The 22,397-nt window shown below is 38.5% G+C and overlaps 1 protein-coding gene across 1 annotated transcript in view; it reads right to left on the minus strand.

Moving 5' to 3' along the window:
- The window catches only part of rock2a (rho-associated, coiled-coil containing protein kinase 2a), a 34,838-nt gene extending 16,022 nt beyond the window's left edge, over nt 1–18,816 (minus strand). The window contains exons 1-8 of the mRNA XM_032546687.1: nt 18,001–18,816; nt 4,055–4,136; nt 3,864–3,964; nt 2,082–2,219; nt 1,709–1,969; nt 464–608; nt 241–379; nt 65–156 (exon numbers count right to left, since the gene is read on the minus strand). Of these exons, the coding sequence (XP_032402578.1) occupies nt 65–156; nt 241–379; nt 464–608; nt 1,709–1,969; nt 2,082–2,219; nt 3,864–3,964; nt 4,055–4,136; nt 18,001–18,099 (1,057 nt within the window). The 5' untranslated portion in view covers nt 18,100–18,816. The remainder of the gene's footprint in view (nt 1–64; nt 157–240; nt 380–463; nt 609–1,708; nt 1,970–2,081; nt 2,220–3,863; nt 3,965–4,054; nt 4,137–18,000) is intronic.
- Between the last annotated feature and the right edge of the window lie 3,581 nt (nt 18,817–22,397).

Raw genomic sequence — 22,397 nt, forward strand, 5'->3', positions numbered from 1 at the left:
GAAAAGAAAGTGTATTCTGCAACATCTGCGTGCGTGAGAGGAGAGCAAAGCCTGAGACTCGTACTGTCCCTGATGGTGTCAAAAGTCCACTGGTCGTTCTTGAAGAACGGGTGCCGTTTGATTTCCTCCACTCCATTTCTGCCCAACCGTACGTCTCTAAAAAAGAAAAAGAAACAAACATTGGCATTAGTGATGAACTTGGAATAAATTTTACATAAGGACAGATTGATTGTTCCCCACCTGTCAGTCAGAAAGGCACAGATTATACTCTTGGCATCTTTGGAGATGTCCACATCATCGGGAAAGTTTAAGGAGTTCTTGTGATCCATGATCTTACTGTATGTTCCCACCAAAGAGTCGGCATAGAATGGAGTGTCACCTGAAAGGCAGCAGGTGGTAATGAAACAAAAACACTTTTATGTCCTTTCAAGATATGAATGAGTCGATGAAAGGGGTCACTCACCCACAAGCATCTCGAAAATGAAGACGCCTACAGACCACCAGTCGCATTCCCTCCCATAAAACCCATCTCCTCCCTGAGACTTCAGCACCTCTGGAGAGATGTAGTCTGGAGTGCCGACGGCTGTGTCGCAATGGACCATCCCCGTCTGCAACAGCAAAAATAACCGAGTAAGATCTGCAAACTGGGAATCGGACTGCTGACATGTATTTTTGTTGTTTTGATTCTCTGTTTTTTGTGGAAACGTTCTGATTTAAATTTTTAAGGTAGGAACAACTAACTAATAAACAAACACAGAGCGACATTTTAAGTCCTAACTTATAATGTTAGCTCTAACAATAGAACTAACAGTTCTGTTGTTTATGATGTTACATAAGTGGAAACCAAATATCACTTCCCCATGAATTAGAATATTACACAGGAACAGTAAAAAGAAGATTTAATACAGAAAACGTTTTGTTACAATCTACAAAGTCATGGGGGAAACTGTCAATGATTCCCTCTCCAAGGAGGACTTGGCACCAAAGGTCACTGCTAAAGAAGCTGGTGGTTGACAGTGTTGTATCCAGATTGACATGAATACAAAGTTGAGTAGACGGATAAATTGTGGTAGAAAAAGGTACCCTAATAAAAAGGGATAATCCATGCAGAAGTGGTAAGTGAATATACTCTACACTGACAATATTCACCAAGCTGATATTTCTTTATTAAAATAAACAAATGTTTCTGAGAAATTGAATTTTAGGGGTTTTATTTGCTGTGAGCCAATAATCAAAACTGACAGAGCTAAATGTTTTAAATGTGTGACAAATTTATACGAGTTTTATGTTTTACACTGATTTACTGAAATATAGTAAAAACTGAACAATTTCTCCATGTATTTAGATGCAGCGTATGACAGGTTAATAGAGGTGGCTTGGAATATCATCCATAAGTCATCCCATCCTAAAGATAACTGTGCAGTGTTTCATCTTTTCTATTTGCAATTCATACCAGAACTGCATGAGACTAATTTGCTTTTTTTTTGTTTTTGTTTTTTTTTTACTTAAAAATTGTACAAATCAAAACAGAAAACACTGAGGTTAACAATGACAACCACAGTTAATTTCAGCTTGCTTATTTGCAAAAACAAAACCGCTTTTGTTCTGATTTCATTGCATAATTATCCTGATGAGCTACAAAGACAGTGGACTGTTGCAGCTGGAGGAACGGAAAGTGTCGTCAGTGAACTGCAACAAGCCGACTCACAGAGTCCATCTTCATGCAGGTCCCGAAGTCAGCCAGCTTCAGGTGTCCGTGTTGGTCCAGCAGCATGTTGTCCGGCTTGACGTCGCGGTGGATGAAGCCCATGGAGTGGATGGAGTCCAGAGCCATCACCACCTCTGCTGCGTAGAACTTGGCCCATTTCTCTGGAACGTCGTAGGTGCTGGTGAGGTTGACCAGGTCCCCTCCTGGCATGTACTCCATCACCATGTAGAGGTAGTGCTCATCTTGGAAGGCACAGCACAACTGAACAGGAAAATAATCAAACAGATCCGGAACACACTGCTTTAATCAAATCCACAAACATATGAGCTTCAAACATTATTAACAGGAAGTGAAAATGTTCAATATTTCACACCTGTACAACCCAGGGACTGTTGGCGAAGGCCATGATGTCTCTCTCTTCCCAGAAGAAAGCCGAGTCGGAGCGCTTGATCATCTCAAACTTACTCAGAAGCTTCATGGCGTAGACTTTCCGGGACGGTTTGTGTCGGACCTGAACAATCAAAATAAAAACAAGCTGACACTAGTCTACAATGGTTACTGTGTGGCTTTTGTAGACACCAGTATGAGACAATCTCGGTCATAAAGGATGGCAGCCCCATCCTTAGAGACATGGCCGTCTCTCTGGACCGCAACTTCCTCTATGTCATGTCTGACAGACAGGCTACCCAGGTTCCTATTGAATACTGTGAGCAGTAAGGGACCTGTGGAGAGTGTCTGAGATTCAGAGATCCCCACTGTGGCTGGTGTGTCCTGTATAATATGCTCTCAAGGGAATCGATGTGAGAGAGTACATAAGCTGTATCGTTTTGCTCCAAAAGTTACTCGTCTCTCAAATTTGTAATGAATTTTTGTCTTTTGATTCCTCATCAGTTACTAAAGTCAAGGCTGACCTTGGGTTCACTTGCACAGTTTAGAGTTCAGTTCTGAGTCCATTTCTCTAAAACTCAACTCTCACAAATCTTTTCCAATTCCACAAACAAGTGTGACAAACCTCCTTGGCTCAATTTTCAACCCAACACATATGTCTTGTTTGCTACTCACTCACTAATGGCAGAATTATTTGATACCATTTCAAAGATGCTTTCAATGACCATTATTCCCTCCCCACATGTTGCCATAATTGGACTTCCGGTTTACCTCGAATCAATTAGACATTTTAGCGTTAATTTTCTTATTGGCAAGACGCCATCTCCTCCTTCGCTGGAAGTCAATTAAAGCTCCCAGCACTCAGTGGCTCAATTCCACCAAGACTTTTCTGAAGTTGGAGAACATTCAATATTCACTGAAAGATAGCTGATCAGTTTTATAACATGTGACGTCCCTTCCTCCTGACATTCTTCCACTTTCTTCATTCCCTGCTCCCTCATTGAGGAACACTCCACTCCCTCTTACTATTTTTTTTCACTAATATGAATAGCTAAAGCACATTTTATTCATTTACTACACATAAGTATCCTAATTTATTTGTTATTCATATTTTAATTTGTGTACATTGTTTTTTCCACTCGATTACATTTTTGAGGGCCAAAGTAGAAAAATAAGTGTTATAGGAGATGGTTTGTGTGCCTAACCTTTCAGCCATTATGATGCACAGAACGTCTGCTGTACCAATATACATTCATCTTTATCAGTGACACGGACATGATGTGATATTCACTGCATAGATGACACCGACTCCTATCAGAATGTGCCTTTAGTCCTAATAAAAATGCTGAATTTGGAATGTGATGTGGTGAGTCAAGGGCAAATAAAAATTTAAATCAATCCATAAAAAAGTCACTGCATTTGTTAAGCATTATTATATTCTCATCTCATCTCTTAAAATCAGGAAAAAGAAACATTTCCGCATGCTCTATTTTCAGTTTTCCAAGTTTATCTGAACTGTGTGAAATCCTTAGATTATCCAGAGATGAAATGGAAAGTGATGATGGATTAAAGAGTCTCTTAAACTTTGGCTTCCTACACTGTCTTCATTTAAATTTGCCTTTTATTTGGAAATCCTCAGAATGTTAAACAAGATTGTAGAGACATAATTCATAATTTCAGTAGGTTGACATTTCTAAATAAATATTAGTGTCATGTAATAATCGAACTAATATAAAGCTATTCATGTCTTCAGCAGATCAATACTCACCAACTGGACTTCACCAAACGCCCCTCGCCCGATGATTTTAACTTTTTCAAAGTCTTCAGACTTCATCTGAAGATCTCGAAGCTCCCTGGTAATGTTCTCATCTGGAATAAATATTCACAGAAGATAAAGATCAAATCACTTTATAAAGTTTTGTTGAAGGCTTTTAATTAAGACATTATAAAGCTACTCACATCTGTTTAAGAAGGTCTCAATGTTTTTGTTCTTTCGTAGTGCCGGGTAGTCTAAATCCAAGACAAGAGCGTTTATCGAATCCTGAAAAACGTGGGAAACAATCAGACTGGCCGGAAAGCAGCTATTAGCAACAAGCAAACAAATATACAGGACAGGCTGCAAAGTGTGTTTTTAAACAGTAAGTTTTCTCTCCATTTTCCTCCTCCTGTCAGTTTTTATTAAAACCCTGGTGACTCACCAGCGCTGACGGAAACATTAGCATCTGAGCCGTTACATAACAGACCAGAACACATGAAGTAACATCATGCTGCAAAGTGCGAATCATGACCAATCACTTCTGTGCTCTAAATGTGGGGGAACCTTCACACCACCTGCAGGAAACCGCATCCTGATTTACAGCTGAGGTGTTGGGTGAAAGAGCCCACCCAATAACAGCCACCCCTCACTCAGACTCAGCACTACCAGCCACCCGCTGCCACTTCTGACAGTTTATTTTCTGTTTTCTCGCCGAAACATCTTGGCATCAGTGATAGTCTGAATGAAAGTGAGCAGCTTTTCTCTGAGAACACAAACAGAGAAACACCTAACCCAAGACTGAGACAGAGGAGGTGACTAATTCCTCCATCTGCCTGCATCAGTCTGTCTTTGATCCATGAGCACATTGTCTAACATAACCTTTTGAAAACAGTCGATTCCAAGTGAGATGAGTTCCCTCAACACAGCGAGGACAGATTCCCCATTTACCATATGCCCCAGATACCTACTCCAAACTAATTAGAAAACATCGAAAAAGCTCTTTAGCAAGAAAGTGCTCTAGTCATTATCAACTCAATCTTCCAGAACTCTCTGCTTTTTATCCAATTCTAACATAAGAAAAAAGAAACTTTCCTATCCAATATGGATGAGAGGGATCGGATACATGAATGAAAAGATGGATGGAGAAGTGCAAATAAAATAAATAAAAAATAAGCACCTCATTCCCACCATTTATGGTGTTCTCCAGACAGCATCGAGCTTTGAGATCATTGAGAAATGTTAATGAAAACGACCAATAAGTGTTGCACTACAGGCAAAACGGATATTTGAAGTATTTACAGCAGTACACCAGTAATAATATTGTTTCTGAACATAACCATACCCTTTTTAATCCCCCATACATAGTAGCTTGGTGAGTTTTTATTTAAAAAGTAGCTTTAGAAAAATTCAGATTTTTCTCAGTGCTTTAATTTGCTCGTCAGTCACTTTAATTAGCTTTTTATTTTTACATGAAAAATAAAGGGAGAAAGAGCCAAAAAATATTCCTGATGTGGTCTAAATTCTGATTCTGATTGTATGGCAGTAGTTGAAGTGCAGGTACTTTATCAGTATTTTAAGAAAATAAATGCAGAGACGGCTTTTCACAAAATCACGGAAGGAGAAAAAGTTTATTCTAAGCTACAAGGGGAAAAAAGGGTTTATTTTTTTCATTTTTGGAAAGTAGAATAACTGAATTGTAAAAGTAACTTCAAATTTTCAGGCATGCGCTTTAAATAGACTGGTTAGATGGTGGTCATTATTGACTGGACAATCAGCAATCAGTAAATCACCACAGGAACTCCTATTTAGAGCAGCTGTAGTTCCAATTTTCAGTGTAAAAGCAGAAAAGCAGCACCAGCTTCAAAATGTTCAGCCTTCAGGTAAAAATCACCGGGACTGACTGAAGTTTAGTTTCTGAAAACTTCTGTAACTTAGTGCAACTTCTTCATACAAAAGTCAAGTTTTTATAACTGAAGCTGAAGCTCGGGTAATAAGGGACGCTATTAAAGAAGAATGATGCTGGTCTCTAATCGGTGCATTGTGTAACAATAAGGAAGCCATCTATCAACCTCTGGCAGCTGTGCATTCCTGAATGGCTGCTGTTTCAAGCGTTGAATCAAACTGGACCAAATTTGACCCTGCGCAGTGAATACTTTGGCTTTGTGGCACAACCTTCTTTAAATCTAACTCACTTCCTTTGATATGCTTTCCTCATCTTTCTCACTCCTTATCTCACTCTTCTTGCTCCCTCCATCGTTCTGTTCTCAGCTGAAGTTGGTCAGTGGTAAGCCGAGCCGAGTGCTCAGTTTCCTCATCACAGCATCACTTCCCCATTAAAGGTCTTACCTCACACAAAACTACTATTTAAGGACAAAAAACATACACACACCACACGGGGTGGAGGGGAGTTACCGAGTGTCAGCGTGCACACACACACATGCATGCGCGAGGATCTCCCAACGAGCGTGGGCAATACAGGAAATGATCCACCCCACCCCGGGGCCCACAGATAATTTCACTGTGTCATGAAGCTGATCTCTGCTAGAAAGTCATTTCCTCTGAAGCTGCAGAATTTATCTACAGCTAAAAAAGGAAAAAACTGTATTATGAATGTATAATTTGGAATGGTTTACCAAGGTAAGTAGCCACAGATAAAGTGGCTCTAAAAAACGCCCTCTGAAAATGCCAACATCTGAGATGTAAATTGACAACCAGGTTTTTCTTAGCGAGAAAATGTCAAAATGTTTGTTAAAAATGCAGAAAATCGTCTGGCTTTCCAAAGGGAGGCATGCACGTAAATTTACTTATTCGTGACTGTTAGCTCACGAGGTAAGCGTTTTAAACAGAGTAAACTTCCTCTTGATCAGCTGAGGGGTAATGCTGATGGTTTATCGTTTTAAACTCAGGAATAATCTGATGGTTTCATACAAAATGTTCCTTTGAAGCTTTTTTAGGACTGCTGCACTTAAGTTTACTAATAGCTTTTGATGTTTAGAAAAAAGTAATAATGACAAAGAATAAATCAGCCAGCTGTTAGTCAATGTTTTTGATTTTAGGAACTTCCACCTGAGAACAATGGAGGCTGACAGTCATCCTGAGTGCTGGAATGTGCAAATTTTTTACTCAACCTGACAAACAACTTGAGATCTCGGTAGTAAATTTCCTCTTTGGTGCATTGTGCATAAATAAGGTTTAGACCCCAGACAGCTGTGGTTTAGAGCAAACAAAATAATAGTAGGTTTTTAAAGTGCATTGTTTCTGCATTCATGAGCAACCTTATTCTCAAATCAACAAAGTTGATATAATTTTTTTTGTATAAGAATTAACTTCAGCAGCTCTAAATGCAGGTCAAAATTAATTTGATGCATGAAAAAAAATATCAAATGTGATCATTTTTAATGTAATTGTACCTTATTTTCTGGATGAAATATTAACACCACCAACCTCTACGTGCTGTTGCAGCGATAGATATTATCAGCTTCCTTTCTTCACTAAAATTATAGAACTCAAACCATTCCAGAACCATAAAAAAACAATATGTTAAATCCAGATGATGTCTGAAAGAGCAGAAGGGAAAAACTGAAACATTGTAAATGTTTTCTGTCAAACATTAGGATTAACAGAGCTGTGAGTGGGTATTAATCTGCTGCTGGGGGATATGAAAATGACTGCAAACAGCTTCTCTGATTTGCATTACTAGAAACGACACCTACAAGACTCCAGGGAACATTTCGCCGCCTCTGAGTCAAAGTACCTATTTATAAATATTAAATAACTGGCTAATGTCTGTAGAAGAGGGGAGCTGATTCAACCATTTAAACTTTAATAAACATTCCTGACAGGATCTGGACGTATTCAACTCACGTTATTGATCAAATGAAAGCCTGAATAAAATAAAAAACATGATTGGTTGAATTGACCAAATTCAGGTTTGTACATTATAAGAAAATTAAAGGAAATCAGAGTATAAATATAATACAAGTCCTTAAGCATAAGCATTGGGAATCAACATAACTATAAGGTTCCAGTTTTTTGGAAGTTTGTTCCAGATTAGAGAAGAATAAAAAGTGAATGTTGCCTCTCCAGGTTTGGTTCTAATTCTGAGGATGCACAGTAGCCTTTTTGGTGATGTCCCACTGGGCAGAGGCACAGAATCAGCTCAAGACAATAAATCTCCCTTCAAGCCCAAGAACACCTTTGGATCCCCCGGAAATGCACGAGGGTTTTCCTCCTGGATTTGTTTTCAGAGATCGCTATGTTTGTTTTTGTTTATTGTGGAACAGTACCAGCAAACCAATCTGAGTCTGCATGCTCCAAGTTCAGCGTCTGAAAGAAAAACTGCAAGCTGAAAGGTAATCAGTTGTAAACATCAAATTAGAAGCTTTAAATCCTAATTAGTATTAATTACATACGATCTAAAACCTTTTTAGTCTATACTCATCAATTAAATGCCAAGTAAAAGACCCTTTCTGTGCATGAGGAAGTGATCTCCTTATCCAGAACACAAGGTTTTAGACAAATTACTGTTGATACAAGTAATTAAAAGCTACACAGCAAGCTCCTTCAGCACAGTGTCACAAATCTCATGGAAGGCATGTTAACAACCCGGCCTTAGTATCTCCCTGAGCTAATACAGGAGTATATATATCTTATCAGAGTGAGTGGGTCTATATCTTTTAGGTGGGTGTTTATCTATTGTTATATTGTCATCCAGCTACTTGGTTATGGCCGGTTGCTTAGCAGCTGCAAAACAAGAAAAAGTTGGAGCTACAATGAAGGGGCAGGCAGGAATTTGCTAGAGCTCCTATTCTGCACCTTATATTCTTAATATTAAAATCTTGTGTTGACATCGCCCTGCTTCCACTCTTCATCACTCTCTCAAGAATGATGTGGATCTCTTAGTCAGGAATGCAATGTTGCTAAAACTAAAAGATGCACTAAGGAAAAACACCCCGACCATGCATGCTACGCGTCCCAGCCTCCCAGCACCCGTCTCATCGGCAGGCATGTGGAACGGCAAAACAGCAGCTCTGGGCTTTAAAAGGATTGAGGAAAAAAGTTAAATGTTTTGATTAAATTCCAGCCATTTTAAAAATAGTCACGCAGATAAACGGCAGAGACGGGCAGAGCCAGGGGACTGTGCCAGGCAGGACCAATAAACTCTCTGACAGAGACCCGAAAGCAGGAATCCTGGGCTCGCAAATAGCACAGTAATATCTCCATGGGGAATAACAACAGCATGTCTTATTCATGCGTCTGACAGATTTCTGTCCCATGCTCCTGTGCCCTTCACATTTTTGGCACCCACGCTTTTATTATGAAGCATACCGAGGAAGGTGCCAGAAAAACAGTAAGAAGGGGTTCAACGCACAAGTTCCTGCAGTAGGCCCAAACTGCTCACACTAACCAGCCTTACTCTATGCTTACAGTACCTTACGCAACCTGAAATGTGTGGGTGATATCAAGTCCAGAGGATGACATACCAACAGAAGTAACCCACATGATTTAAGCTCAGACTCATTTTGCTAAATTTAAATACATAAAATTTAAGGGAGGACTAAATGTTCCTAGTACTGATCCTTCTTCTTCATAGCTTCTGTAATGCCGTCTAAAATACGAGACATAGTGACCCATTCCTCTGCTTGTAGTCGATGTCAGTTTGCTTCTGTTTATCCAACCATGGTTGGATAAACAGAAGCAGAGCTTAATCCCATGATTCTCAATGGAGTTAAGATCTAATACTGGATACTGCTCTGAATTGGTCATTTTCTGACCTTTGGGCCACTGTGGTATCACCTTTGCCTCCGGAGACTGTACTCAGTTGAACTGAAAAATACATTGATCATTACTAAACTGCTCCTGGATTGTTGGAAGAAGCCGTTCTTGATCCTACTCTATCTCTGTGGCTGTTTTGTTGGACAGAGTTGGGAGGAAGCCCACTCCTTTGGATGAGAAGCAACCCCACACAAGGATCGTATCAGGCTGCGTAACTATTGGCATCACATAGGACTCATTTTATCTCTCATCTGTTCCTCTCTTGACAAATGATTTACAAAATATCCCAAACAATCAGAGAGAGGATTCATCATAAAAAATAATTATTCAAATCTTGTGCTGTCCATCCTTGTACTGCCAGCAGAACTTCAGTAAGTGACTGGTGTTTGTCTTGGACCGGAGAGACTCGTTTGCAGGGATGGTTGGTGTCCAAGGGTTTTCACTTTAATATGTAATCAAATTAAAAGCACTGTCTGCCAATAATGAACAATATCTGCGTGGGTGGCAATGTTATTCTGAAGTTCAGTACTCAGAACGAGATGCCCTGGGGATCAGTCTTGGCCTTCATCACTGCAAATGAACATCCCTCGGTGCAGTTCTTGAGAATCCAGAAAACTTTTCTCTCAGCTGCAGTTTTCTTCACATTTAGTGTAAATGTGAAGAAAACATTTACACTAAATGTTGACAACTGCTTGTTTTGGAGGTATTCATTTCTAACAAAATAAGACAAAAATGACTTCTAAGCATGCCTTTGACAGCAGATATCAGTTTGCTAAAAATGTTAACAGGACTTTAATTGGCTGATGATGTGGTTGTACTAAAATTAAGCTATGATTTTTAACTTATTTAAAAATTTTAATATCTTAAGCTAAAATATAAAAAAGTTTTTGCAAAGACTTAATTCTCATTCTATTATTCCACACAACACTTTAATTGTACTATTCACAAAAACTGAAGCAACAAACCAACTTTTTTCACTCCAAAAGCTTTTGCAGAGATGCCTGTTTTTGATTATATAATAATCAACATATTCTGCAGAATATTTTTAACCTCAGGAAATTATATGATTACATCAGATTAATCTACTGATTTTAAAATCTAAGATCTTCTAAGTATAATTTCAGGCCTTTTGTGACAGTACTTAGGCCAGAAAATGGTTTTAAAATAGAAACCACTCAGACTAACGGAACGATACAACTGGGCTTGATTTCAGTTTTAATCATTAGGGATGAACATGGCTAAATTTTTATATAAATATTTGTATTTCCACAGACTATTTGAATTATGACTGCCAGATTTAACAGTGCAGCAGTGAGCTCGACAGAGCACACACAAGTGTTCTTGTTTGGGTTCGTTAAAGGAAACTGTGAACTGACTGACAATCCAAAGCTGTTTGCTAATGCATTGTATTGTTCGAATGCTGCTGCTGACTGCACACAATGCTGCCTGTTGTCGCTAAGATCAACAGAATAATGCATCTGCTTGTGAAAATGAATGCAAAAGTCCCTGAATCAGTACATGAGTGTGTGTAGGAGGTTGTGTTTCTCCATCGGTTTGTGGTGGAGAGATAAAACAGAGGCCAGATGGATAAAGTGGTGTAAATGCGTGGGAGCCTTCTGTTCTCCTCTGCCTTCTTCTCTACCATTTTAAACTAAAAATAAGACTCGGGTATCAAACTCTTCAAGATGGTATAAACCAGAAGGTGAGACATGCAGTGATTGGGAACAATAAAGTCAGAAATTGTTATGGCTGGGGATGTTTTCAAATTAATTGCTACAACAAGCAAAAAGTTTTCATTAAATATTGTTTTAATAAAAATTATGTTATTTGAACAACCGTAATTTAAAACAAAGTCTTTACTCAAACATGGACTAAAACAAATTTAAAAATTGGCTTGATCAGGCCTAACTGGCTGATTGAAAAAATAATAATAATAATCAGCCAGACGTTTTTCCAATCAGTAAACACTCTTCAGAAATTAAGGTGTTACTGCAAGGTAGAAGAGTAAAAGAGAGCTTGTGTCAGTGGTGTGTAAATATGAATTAAGCCATAAAAAAGAAATTATGGCTGCAGTTTATTCAGGATGTAAGAGAGAAAAGGAGAGGATGAGTTTTCACAGATAACAGGAAGGATAAACACAATTAAAAATACTTTGCAGTTTTCAACTTTGGCCTGTCATGAAACTGGCTGGATTTGAAAATCTAGCCAGTTTTCAAATCTGGCTGGATTTGCAAATCACAAATGCAAATCCAACTTCTGGGGAAAAAAAATGTTTAAGAAACTAAAGTGGAAGCTTTAGTTATTAAAGAAGTTATTAAGAAGCTACACGTTATATATTTATTGCAAGTCATATCATTTTTGCAACATTCACCAAAATTTTCTCATATCACATGCTTTCCAATAATGTGACAATCTTATCTATATGATTCATATGCTCAGGCTTCAGAGCCTAGGTATGATCAGTTCGAGAAAATCAAAAACAAAAATAAACTCATACATTTGAGATACATTTAACTGGTGGAGATATCCAGGGAAGATGTTCTCCTTCCCTGGATATCCCGAGATATCCTTGGAAAGTGCTTAGTCAGGTTATAAAGATTGTAACTTGGAGGCAGATTACTTGCTTTTGATGAACCAGAGCCAGCTATGCAATAATAGATCTGGAAGCAGCATGCCATGTCGAAGGCTTCACATGTGCAAAGATTCTGCTTCTCAGTAAGACGCCAGACAGGGAAAATAATTAGCTAAGAAGTTTAGAGGCTTTTTGTGAGGACCAACTGCTCCTTGTGGGGACAGAAGCCTGGTTCCCACAAGGGGAAACACCGTTTTTGGGTCAGGGGTTAGATTTAGGACTAAGGTGTGAATTGAGTTTTGGTTAGGGTTAGGCATGTAATGGTTAGGTTTAGGATAAGCGTAAGGTTTAGGCTGTGGAAATGAATGGAAAGTTCCCACAAAGATAGCCATGTAAACATGTGAGCTTGCGTGTGTGTGTGTGGGTAAACGTGTCCGTCAAAGATTAAATAATGGTCTCTATGTGATACACATATAATCAATCTGAAGTGTAATTCTTCCTCCCTACTTTTTTCATACTTCACCAAAAGCGGGAAATATTAAAATAACATTCCACATTTTCCAAGACAGAATAGAGACCACAACACTTCTCAAAAATGATTATAATGGTTGAACTTCCCATTTTGATACAAGTCTTTAAAAAGAATCCCAAGGTGCCAAGAGCAGCTTAGCAATACGTGACTTCACGATGCTCTATATCTTTCACTGCAGTGGAGCAAAACCTAAAAAAAGACCATCCAAAATGCTTAGAATCTCACCAAAGGAGGTGTGTAGCAGAGAGACTGGTTTGTTTTCAAGAAAAGGAAAAAAAAAAAAAACCTGACTGTGGCCACCGTCCCCCAGTGCCTTATAAGGCAGTGTTTCTTTCCAGCAAGCACTCTGAAGCTTAGACTTGAGAGCAAGTCAACTACACTCCAGAGATGAAGCAGATTTTAAGCTCGACTCTGAGAACAGGACGAGCGGGGCCTACAACGTCTTCTGCATAGACAGAGCAATACTTATGGGTTCAAAGCATGGAGGGGGAGCAATGCGATAAGGGATAATAAAGGGATTGAAGATGTGATTGAAGATGTTGAGCAAGAGCAGCAGCAAAGGGTAGGAACAAGAAATTGACCACAGGGATAGAAACAAACTAAAAGAGTGGCAGAACATCACACTACCTCCAAGGCATTAATATGGTCCATATAAACCTATGCTTTGCTTATTAGATCATCTAGACACACTAGGTCTGCAGCCAAGTCGAAACACACTGAATTGGAGCTATAGTAGAAGTACCTGAAGAGGGTCTACTGAGAATTTAGAGAGGCAGGTAGAAAGAGACATGGTTAAAAAGTGAAAGAGGGAAAGTGCGGCCGTTCGTAAGGACTTTGAGCCGCATGTTCAGCTGCCAACTATTTACTCACTGAGGTCATTTCCTTTAGGATGTCAGGGAAGCAACATAGCTTGCAATCAAGTGTCCAATTTGATTTTTTTTTTTTTTTTTTTACTTCAAATCGTCTCTTCTTTTGCTTGTCCTGAAACATGGCTCTCCAGACTAGCAATACAATCAGCAGTCGAATAATGATTAGAGTTTACATGAGGGGAAGGTAGCTGAGACTTCAGGATCAGGAATGCAAAGAGAAGCAACTTTCTAAACAGATGAGAAAATCTGTTTTCGATGAGTTGTACATAAGGAAAGTGACAGTTTCTGCAGATTCCCATCGGCCCATTTTCTCAGGAGAGCCAGCAGCTTGGCAGCATCTGAACACATCCTCCTACACACCGACTTATAAGCAAAAACCTGAAGCAAATTACTGACTTTGTTTTGCTGAGCAGTAACTGAGAAGACCAACGAAAAGTCAACAGTTCAGCTTCTTCCAGTGAAGTTCTTTTTTTAGCTGTTGCTAAGCTACAATAGCAGGGGCTGAGGTTATGAACAATTATCAAGGCACTTCAAGTATGTATGTTTTTATTCGACCTGCATGAGCGCCTGCCTGAGCTCTCTGTGTGTCTGAAGCTCACCCTGGACAATAAAATGTCTTCATCCCAGCGACAGAGTGGCGGCTAAAAATGGAAAACTGCAGCCTGTTTCTCCTACGCATGCTTCCTTCTCCATCTCCTCTCTCTACACCTCCGTGTCCAGGATGTAAACACAACCAGAACTGAGTAATTTCTTTGGTGGACGTTTGTTGGGGAGACCAGTACTGGGTCATAGTGAGTGAATCAAGATGGGGCTTTCAAGGGAGCAAGATTATACTTATTAAAGGGGTTTAGAGAGGTTTCTTTTTTAATAATGGCCCAACAAATGTTGAGTTTTTTCACAAACTATTTTTAGACAACTGCAAGAAAGCAATAAGGCCATCTGAAATTCCTTTTGACCCCAAATTCCAAATTTTCCCATTTATTTTTCTTAACAGCAAAAAGTATCTTTTTCATAAGGTGGATGTATTGAGTCTCAAAAAACTTAACTCAAATCTATCAGGACTAACTTAATTTTACAGTAAAGAAAATACTGTAAAAAATACTCTAGATCTCTAAACTGTACTTGTCTGTTTAAATAAAACAAGGAAATGCGTTTATATGCATGTTAATAGTAAAGTCAGTTCTTTTAATAATTTAAATACTTGTGAAAATTCATACAATAGTACAGTAAAAAACATCTTTCCTTCAGAATTTTCTCTGTGTTTATTACTGTTTATCCAGTACATAAGACCTATTTATTCAAACGGGCATTTAATACTACTATTGGGATGCTCTGATGCATTTTATGTGCTGTTTTTGTCTTCCCTGTTCTTTAACATTTCATCATTTCCTTTTGAAAAATATGTAAAGAAGACAAACCGAAACAATCCTCGAAGGAAAAAGAACATAGTCGATTGCCACATGTCTTTAGTTTGCTCTCTTCTAATCAATTCTGATAATGGTTTTTTTGACAATGTTCATCTTGAGTCCTTACCTTATGGGTCAACCGTTTAATTACACTAATCTTAATCACAATATTTTTCCAGTCCTGCATTGAAGGAGCTGCTTTGCACCATTTTCTTGTAATTGCTTTCTTGCAAGCTGCCAATTTAATTTTCAGTAAACAATACATACATAAATAAATACTCAAAACTTGTTATTAAGTAGCACAGAACTCTAATAATTACCTACCAAGTGTGTGTTTGTACATGTTTGTCTTGTGTCTCTGTGTTGACCTGTAATGAACTGGCGACCTGTAAAAGCTGTACCCTGCCTCTCACCTAAAGACCCCTGGAGACAGGTTAGTTCTACTTGTTGCACAACATAAAAAGCAGAAAGGACAAAAAAACATGTAACTTCTGCAAAATAATCATATCAAAACTGCTGCTGAATGTATCATTGTTGCTAAAATCCAAAAACCATGGAGAAAAAACACTAAAGCACAACAAAACACTTCAACTACATGTTTCCCCTCATCTTTAAGGTTCTTAAATCCATGGAAAATTGTTCATAACCAACTGGAACAAGAAATTGTTTTGGGAAGATCTTCCTTTCCCATTTAAGCCTAAAGTTATTATATACACACACATAGACACACACTCGAGTAATGGAAATGATTTTTTTCCACAACTGTATGCAAGTGAGAACTCACCACGTCCAGCTGCACTTCTTCAGACACAATTATGAATAACCCTTCTCCAACCCAAGTAGCATCGCTGTACCGGCTCAGAATACTTCCGATACTTCCAATATTTTGTTTCTTAAACATACAGGCTTCAGAATGTCTCAGAAATTGAGTTTTCACAGTACTCATGCTAAATGAAAAGTAATAATGGCTAAAAATTGTTACGAGAAGAAAAACAAAACATTAAATCACATAAATATACAACTCTATTTTTACACACCCGCTATTCTTTCCCAAATAATAATTTACTTAAAAAAACATAACATTTTCAGGCACATCAAAGGGTCCGCTATTTTATTATAAGTAGTCGTGACTAAAAAACGAGAGTACACAATCTTTCAGTTCTAGAGTTTAACATACACCAACATGAAAAGCATCTCAGATTAACCTTCCCCTTGTGCAAACTTTGGGCATCATTTGTTTGGATGCAGCTCCCTGCTCACTCTACTGCTAGCCTTCCAGTGTGTCTCTTTCTTCGCAGTGAACAGATCATCTGGTCTTTACCAGGTGCTGAAATGATTTAAATCCAACTTCAAATGCACAAAAACAACAGATTCCACACGGTCCATTTATTAAACAAAGATTAAGCTAAAATAAAAAAAAGCTGTGCAAACATCAAAGCCCAGCCTTTCTGCTTTTAGAGGATTTAAGAGGGAACATAGCAGCCAGGTGCTGCTAAACAAACCACTTGATTAAATGATGTGTGACCACCTCTAGAGAAGAAAACTTTTTGAACATTGTTGCTCCGGAACAAACAGGTGAGTGATAATACAACTTCAAGGTGGAAAAAACATCAGTGGTGACCTTAGAGCAGGTTAAAGTCCTGAAACTTTTAACTGCGTCTCTGTTTCAACACACCCGAGTCAAATGAGCAGGGCCTGTATAATCTTAAGACTAAAAGCAGTTCCTAGTGACCTCATTTCACGAAAAATTATAGAATTTCTGTTATTATAAGGTCTTCCTTAGAATTTTACCTCTGTAAAATAAAAGCTTTTTAAGGAACTGCTAAAGTGACAAAATGTTGGGAAATTTGAGGACTAAGATGACAAGGAAGATGGCAGAAAGGAGACATGTTCTCCATCAAATGGACAGATCTGTGTCAACAGCACACATTGCTTTTTGTTGCTGTGTGGCAATTCATTGAGTTTTGCATAGTCATCACCATGACACACTCTTCTTAATCCAGCCCAGATTCAATGATTGGACAATTAAGAGTGTTGGGCCAGGGACATACCTACATGTTGCAGGACACCGGCCCTTAAGGTTTGAGACCTCTGCCTCAGAGAAACAACTGCTGCTACTTAATAATCCGGGAACTATTACAAACTATTGGAACGGCATCATTCTCCAGAGAGAAATGCTGGCCACAAGAGAAACACATTTGTCAGTTGCCAGTCGTCCCAGCAAGGTCAGAGTGTGAAATGCTCAGAGAAGTGAGAATACACTTCACTTTACAGATCTCAGTTCGCATTTTAAAGGTTAAAGTTCATGACAGGATAGTTAGAAAAAGACAGAACAGGTATGCCATGTTTAAAGGAGCTCAAGGTTTCCATCTCTAGCTGACAGTGGATACAACTGGACAGGCTGTCAAAGACTAAAAGGACAACCATTCATTTATGCATAAACACACACCTTTATTATGTCCACACACACAAAAAAATACAACTCTAGAAACCAAAGACTGTTTATTTTGGTCTCACAATAATAATTTGGTGTATTCCTTTATCAAAATAAATAATGTCAGTGACAAATGTGTTGTTGATGGAATATTTTGACAACTGTTTGGAAAGTAAGCTCCAAAAGAGAAGTGGTTTTACCAGTGAGACAGTGTGCAGCCGGTTATTAACCTCATGTGCAGACATAACAGGGGTACAGGCGGGAGTTTTGGCCGGAAATATTGGTCCCAGAGAGCACTCCAACAGGGACATTCTCCTGCAGTTAATCCTAATCTGCAGACACGCTTCAAAGAGCCCCAAACTGCACTGTCTGCTCTGCGTCTTAACTATTAATCAGGCCTGTCTGAAGTGCATCCACAGCCTCCTTCTAACCGTGCCTTTATTAAAGGTGAACATTACATCAAGGTGTCCGATTTCTCAGAGGTGTTCACTGCCAAAAGTGTGCATATATGCGTCTTAGGTTACAGACACCATCATTAATAAACCATTCAAGCAGACTTACCAGCAAACTTTCCAGGTTTATGGCTGATCTGGGGTCTCTGATCATGTCCTCCAGCCTCTTCAGCCGGTTTGCCATCCTCTTCTCGGCGCCCAGCGACATGGCTGATTTAAAACAAAGTTTCTCTAGGATTAATAAGAAAGTTTCCCCCCTGAACTGTGTGGAGTTTACATGGGAGCCCCTCTTTTGTTCCTGGCTAACGGCCGGAGGCCTGGAGGAGCAGCCTTTGGGCTCTCAGCCCACCCAAATAGCTCCAAACAACTGGAATACTGGCCAAAAAATGTAAAGCAAAAATGGGTTAAAATATTCCCAAAACGAGTTCTCCAAAACCAGCGACTCAGCTAGTTTCGATTGTTTCAATACGACAACGGTGTTGAGTTTTCACCTCCCGTTAAGTGAAAGATGCATTTTTCCCTCAACTCGGTTTGAAAGTTTGAATTTGGAGATAGCAACAGGCAGCAGGGCGTTTTCTCGGCGCCTCCCCCTCGCTTCTTTCCTCCCTCTGTGGGTCTCGACCGCTTGGAAATCCCGACTTTAGGAGAAAATTCCGCCATTCAACGCCGTCCGAGTTGCAGTTTGTCCGCGCCGCTGTCACAAGTCGCCCGAAAAGCGGCTGTTACGTCCGTTCTCTTGCAAACACTTCCCCGTCTGAAATTCTTCAAGCATTTTCTCGTTTGTCCTCCTCCTCTTCCCACCTCCTCCTCCTCCTCTCCTCGACTCAAACACGGCTACAGGGATGGACACGGAGGGGAGGAAAGTTTGGAGTCTTATCCGTAGAGAGAAGCCCTCCTTCTAGCACACTTTGCATCTACTGAAGTCGAAGTGTCTCTCCTCCCCCCTGGCATCAACGCAAAATGACTCAATTTCCCATAAGCCCCTCTGCCCCGTCCGCCAATATGAATGGAGTGTTTTGAGCCTCTCTTAGCGGAATGCAGAACGAACAGAAACAGTTTCCTCATTGTACAATTTAACGATAGGGCCAAACTAATTTCACCGTGACCAGACATTTAAATGTGGCACTAGAACAGAGTCCTTTTTTTACTGTTTTATATTAGTTTAGAATAACTATTCATTTTTAGCTTGGTTATGGTTAAAACAATGCCAGAATAATGAAAGAGATTATTTTTTAGAAAAGTTCTTAAACTTTCTTATAAACAGATTAAATACTGTGGTTACGTTATTACTGATGAATTGAATGGTGATGATAATATACAGAAAGATGCATGAGCTGCTAGAGTAGGTGCTGGTGGAAAAGGCCCAAGGAAACGAACAGCTACTAAACCTTCAGCTCCTCTAAAAATGTTTGAAATCTAACACAGCCATAGATTTTAACATTTGTTTATTTAGAATGGGAATATGTTTAAATTTGATTTAAGCTGTCCATGTTGCACCCCGCATTTTACCCATTGACCGCTGGAGATAGGAACATGCACACCTTGCGACCCCACAACGGGTAAAGCATGTTGTGGAATGGATGGATGTTGCACTATAAATAAATTAAAAGATTTTAAAATGTTTAACATTCAAATTTAAAATGCAAACAAACTGACAAGCTTACTTTGTGAAAGTGCAAAGACTTCATAGTTTGTTTTTTGTTTTACCATAGCTACAATCGGATGCTATAAATTTAATCTTTGTTTTTGACCTTCAGTTGTTTTCACAAATACACCTCAGCAAATAACAACCAATTATCAGTGATGATCTTAATAGGAAGAGGGATTTCTAAATCATATTCTGCTTACGGCCAGCCCTGGGCCACATGATAATGACACTTTTTTACCAGCTTCTGCCAACATCTTCACAGCCTCTTTTAGCATCGTCTGGGGTTAATATGCACATTTTACAGCAAAACACATTTGTCTCTTGGACACAGAACCTGTTTTCATCCTGTACAGTACTACTAATAATGGACTAAAAATATCTTCCTGAAATATTGTCTGACAGTGTGACATTTTCATCATGATCTATTACAAGAGAGCAGTATGTCTGTCCAAGGTTAAATCAGACCAACCCTCTTTAGTTTTAGATCAGTTAGAATAACCAAATTAATCTTTAAAAACTTGGTATTTAACAGTATATAGATCAACAATGAGTGGATATAGACTTCTGACTGAACCAGAAATAATTTTGCAGTGTAGTGTGGTGCGGTGTATGGCAGCTAATCTGTCACTGAATAAACTTTGAATAAGGTCTGACTTTAAAAAAACAGAAGATTCTAAATATGTTGGAGCCTATTTATAACCCATATTAATAAAAATGTATGAATATTATGAATGCACTTGTTTTAATTTGCAGTTTGTCATTCTTTCAACTTCTTCCTGAGAATACGCTCTAATAGTCTGTCACCACAAGAGGCTGCTACAGACCACACCATTCACTTTTTCAATCGCAGAGTGTCAAAGGACATCAAATAAAACATTAACTTTTGACTTTTGTACCAATTTGTGGATTTTAACCATTAGTTTATTTCTACCTTTGACTCGCACTCAGCACAAATTAGTCTCAGGTTTTTTTAATATAATTATTAAATAATGATCTTTATTCATGTATGTGTTCATTTAAATGTTAGCTGAAATGATCCACTCGTGAAGTATTGAGTGCATCTTCTGACATTCATGGCTATAAATATTCCAATTGTACAAAAAATCTATCAGTGACTTAAAACTTCACTGTCTTTTAAAATAAGTTTTAGCTTTGGCAGGAATATTGAACTTGACAGGAAGTTTTTATTTTCTATGTTTAGCTTTATCTGTAAACAAATCTATGCCTTAAATCTAATAATGGATGATACACACAGAGCCTCATTATATTGTCAAAAAATCCAACTGCCCCCAGAAAGTTTAGCCAGATGAAGATCACTTGTTTTACTGTTGGGGTGATGCGGTAATTCAAACGCCATAATTTGAGTTCCACTCTGTTGTGTCTAATAGGATGGTGACAGTACAGCATTTACAATTGCCACATTAAAAAGAGTAAAATGAGAAATAGGAGGAAAAAAAAAAAAAAACAATAATTGAGCAGAGCGTTGTAAGGATTGAGCCAGCAATTTGACCCAAACCCCATTGCTACCTCTCGGTGGTGCCATTGTTTAAGAATTTCTACAAAAGTCAAACAAAAAGAAATGGATGAAGATGCTCACTTTCCCTTGCCTCTTATATTCACCCAGTACCGATTCTTCCCATTTTTTCTTTTACTGTACATAGACATGTACAGTATGTTATCAAATATTGAATTTATGACTAGTATGTGCACTAATGGACAGAAAATGACTGAAATAGCATTGTGTGTGCCTCTTATTTATTTCTCTTCATGAGTAATTCACTTTAATTAAACAATAACTGTTACAACACAAAATTAGTTTTTTTTTTCTCCAAAGCAAGTTTGGCCACATGTTATGTACAAAGTCATAATAAAAAGTCCTCCTTTTGTCAGCAATGCCTCCAGTTTAAAAATTGAAGGTCAGGTTCATGTCAAACTGTCTCTTTCCTATTATTTGCAAATTCAAAACATGTTGACAATAAATAATACCGTAAAATGCACACAAAAAGATTGACAGTCCACCACGAGTTCATAACGTCGCACATATTGCATGTTGGGGAGGAGAGGGACTGAGGAACATTGAGATTTTCTTCTTAGCAAAAATGTGACAGTTCATACAAGTTACAGAAAAAAGCTGATCATCTATACATTGACACTAGCAAGATAACAAAGTTGTTTCCTTTTGTACAAAGAAGGGAGAGTTGTCTTTACAAGCAAAGATCATTGTCTAGCTGTGGAGATTATACAAGCAAGATTTAAGGCAACTTCTCTGTTGTTTTTGAAACACAAGGGCATTGTATCCCATTTATTTAATTTTTTTTGTCTGCCGACCACTTGTTTTCTTTTATTTTCCCAGCTTGGAGTTAGTTGCATTGCATAATCCAGGCTTCTGAAGTAGGCCTGTATTTTATAATCAAAAAGGAATGCTGGAGGTTCATCATGACTCTTGCAGCTATTGAGAAAGATGGATTAATTTGTCTAAAATTAGACTCCCATATCTTCAATGCTTGCCTCAAATAAAGAGGATATACCCCTTATGCCGCCAGCAGAGCATAGGGACGAGTAGAAGCAGTCAGAAGTTGGCATTTTGTCACAGTCTGGGAGTATAAAAAGGTGTCAACAAGAGAAAAGCAAACATAGTGACACGTGTTTAGGACATCATCAAAACAAGACATTTAGGTTTGTCAGAGAAAGAAAAATCCCAACAAGTTAGACTTGACATTTAAATTATTTGTGGCACCAGAATCAAAGAACAGGAAACAACCCCATCACTCGTTTCCAAAAGAGCTATTGTTTGAGGCAATTAAGCAAAAGGGAGTTTTACAACAAAAAAAAGAGCAGTGGATTTTATATTTAAAAAA

This window comes from Xiphophorus hellerii, chromosome 19 (assembly GCF_003331165.1).
Source record: "Xiphophorus hellerii strain 12219 chromosome 19, Xiphophorus_hellerii-4.1, whole genome shotgun sequence".
Lineage (NCBI taxonomy): Eukaryota > Metazoa > Chordata > Actinopteri > Cyprinodontiformes > Poeciliidae > Xiphophorus > Xiphophorus hellerii.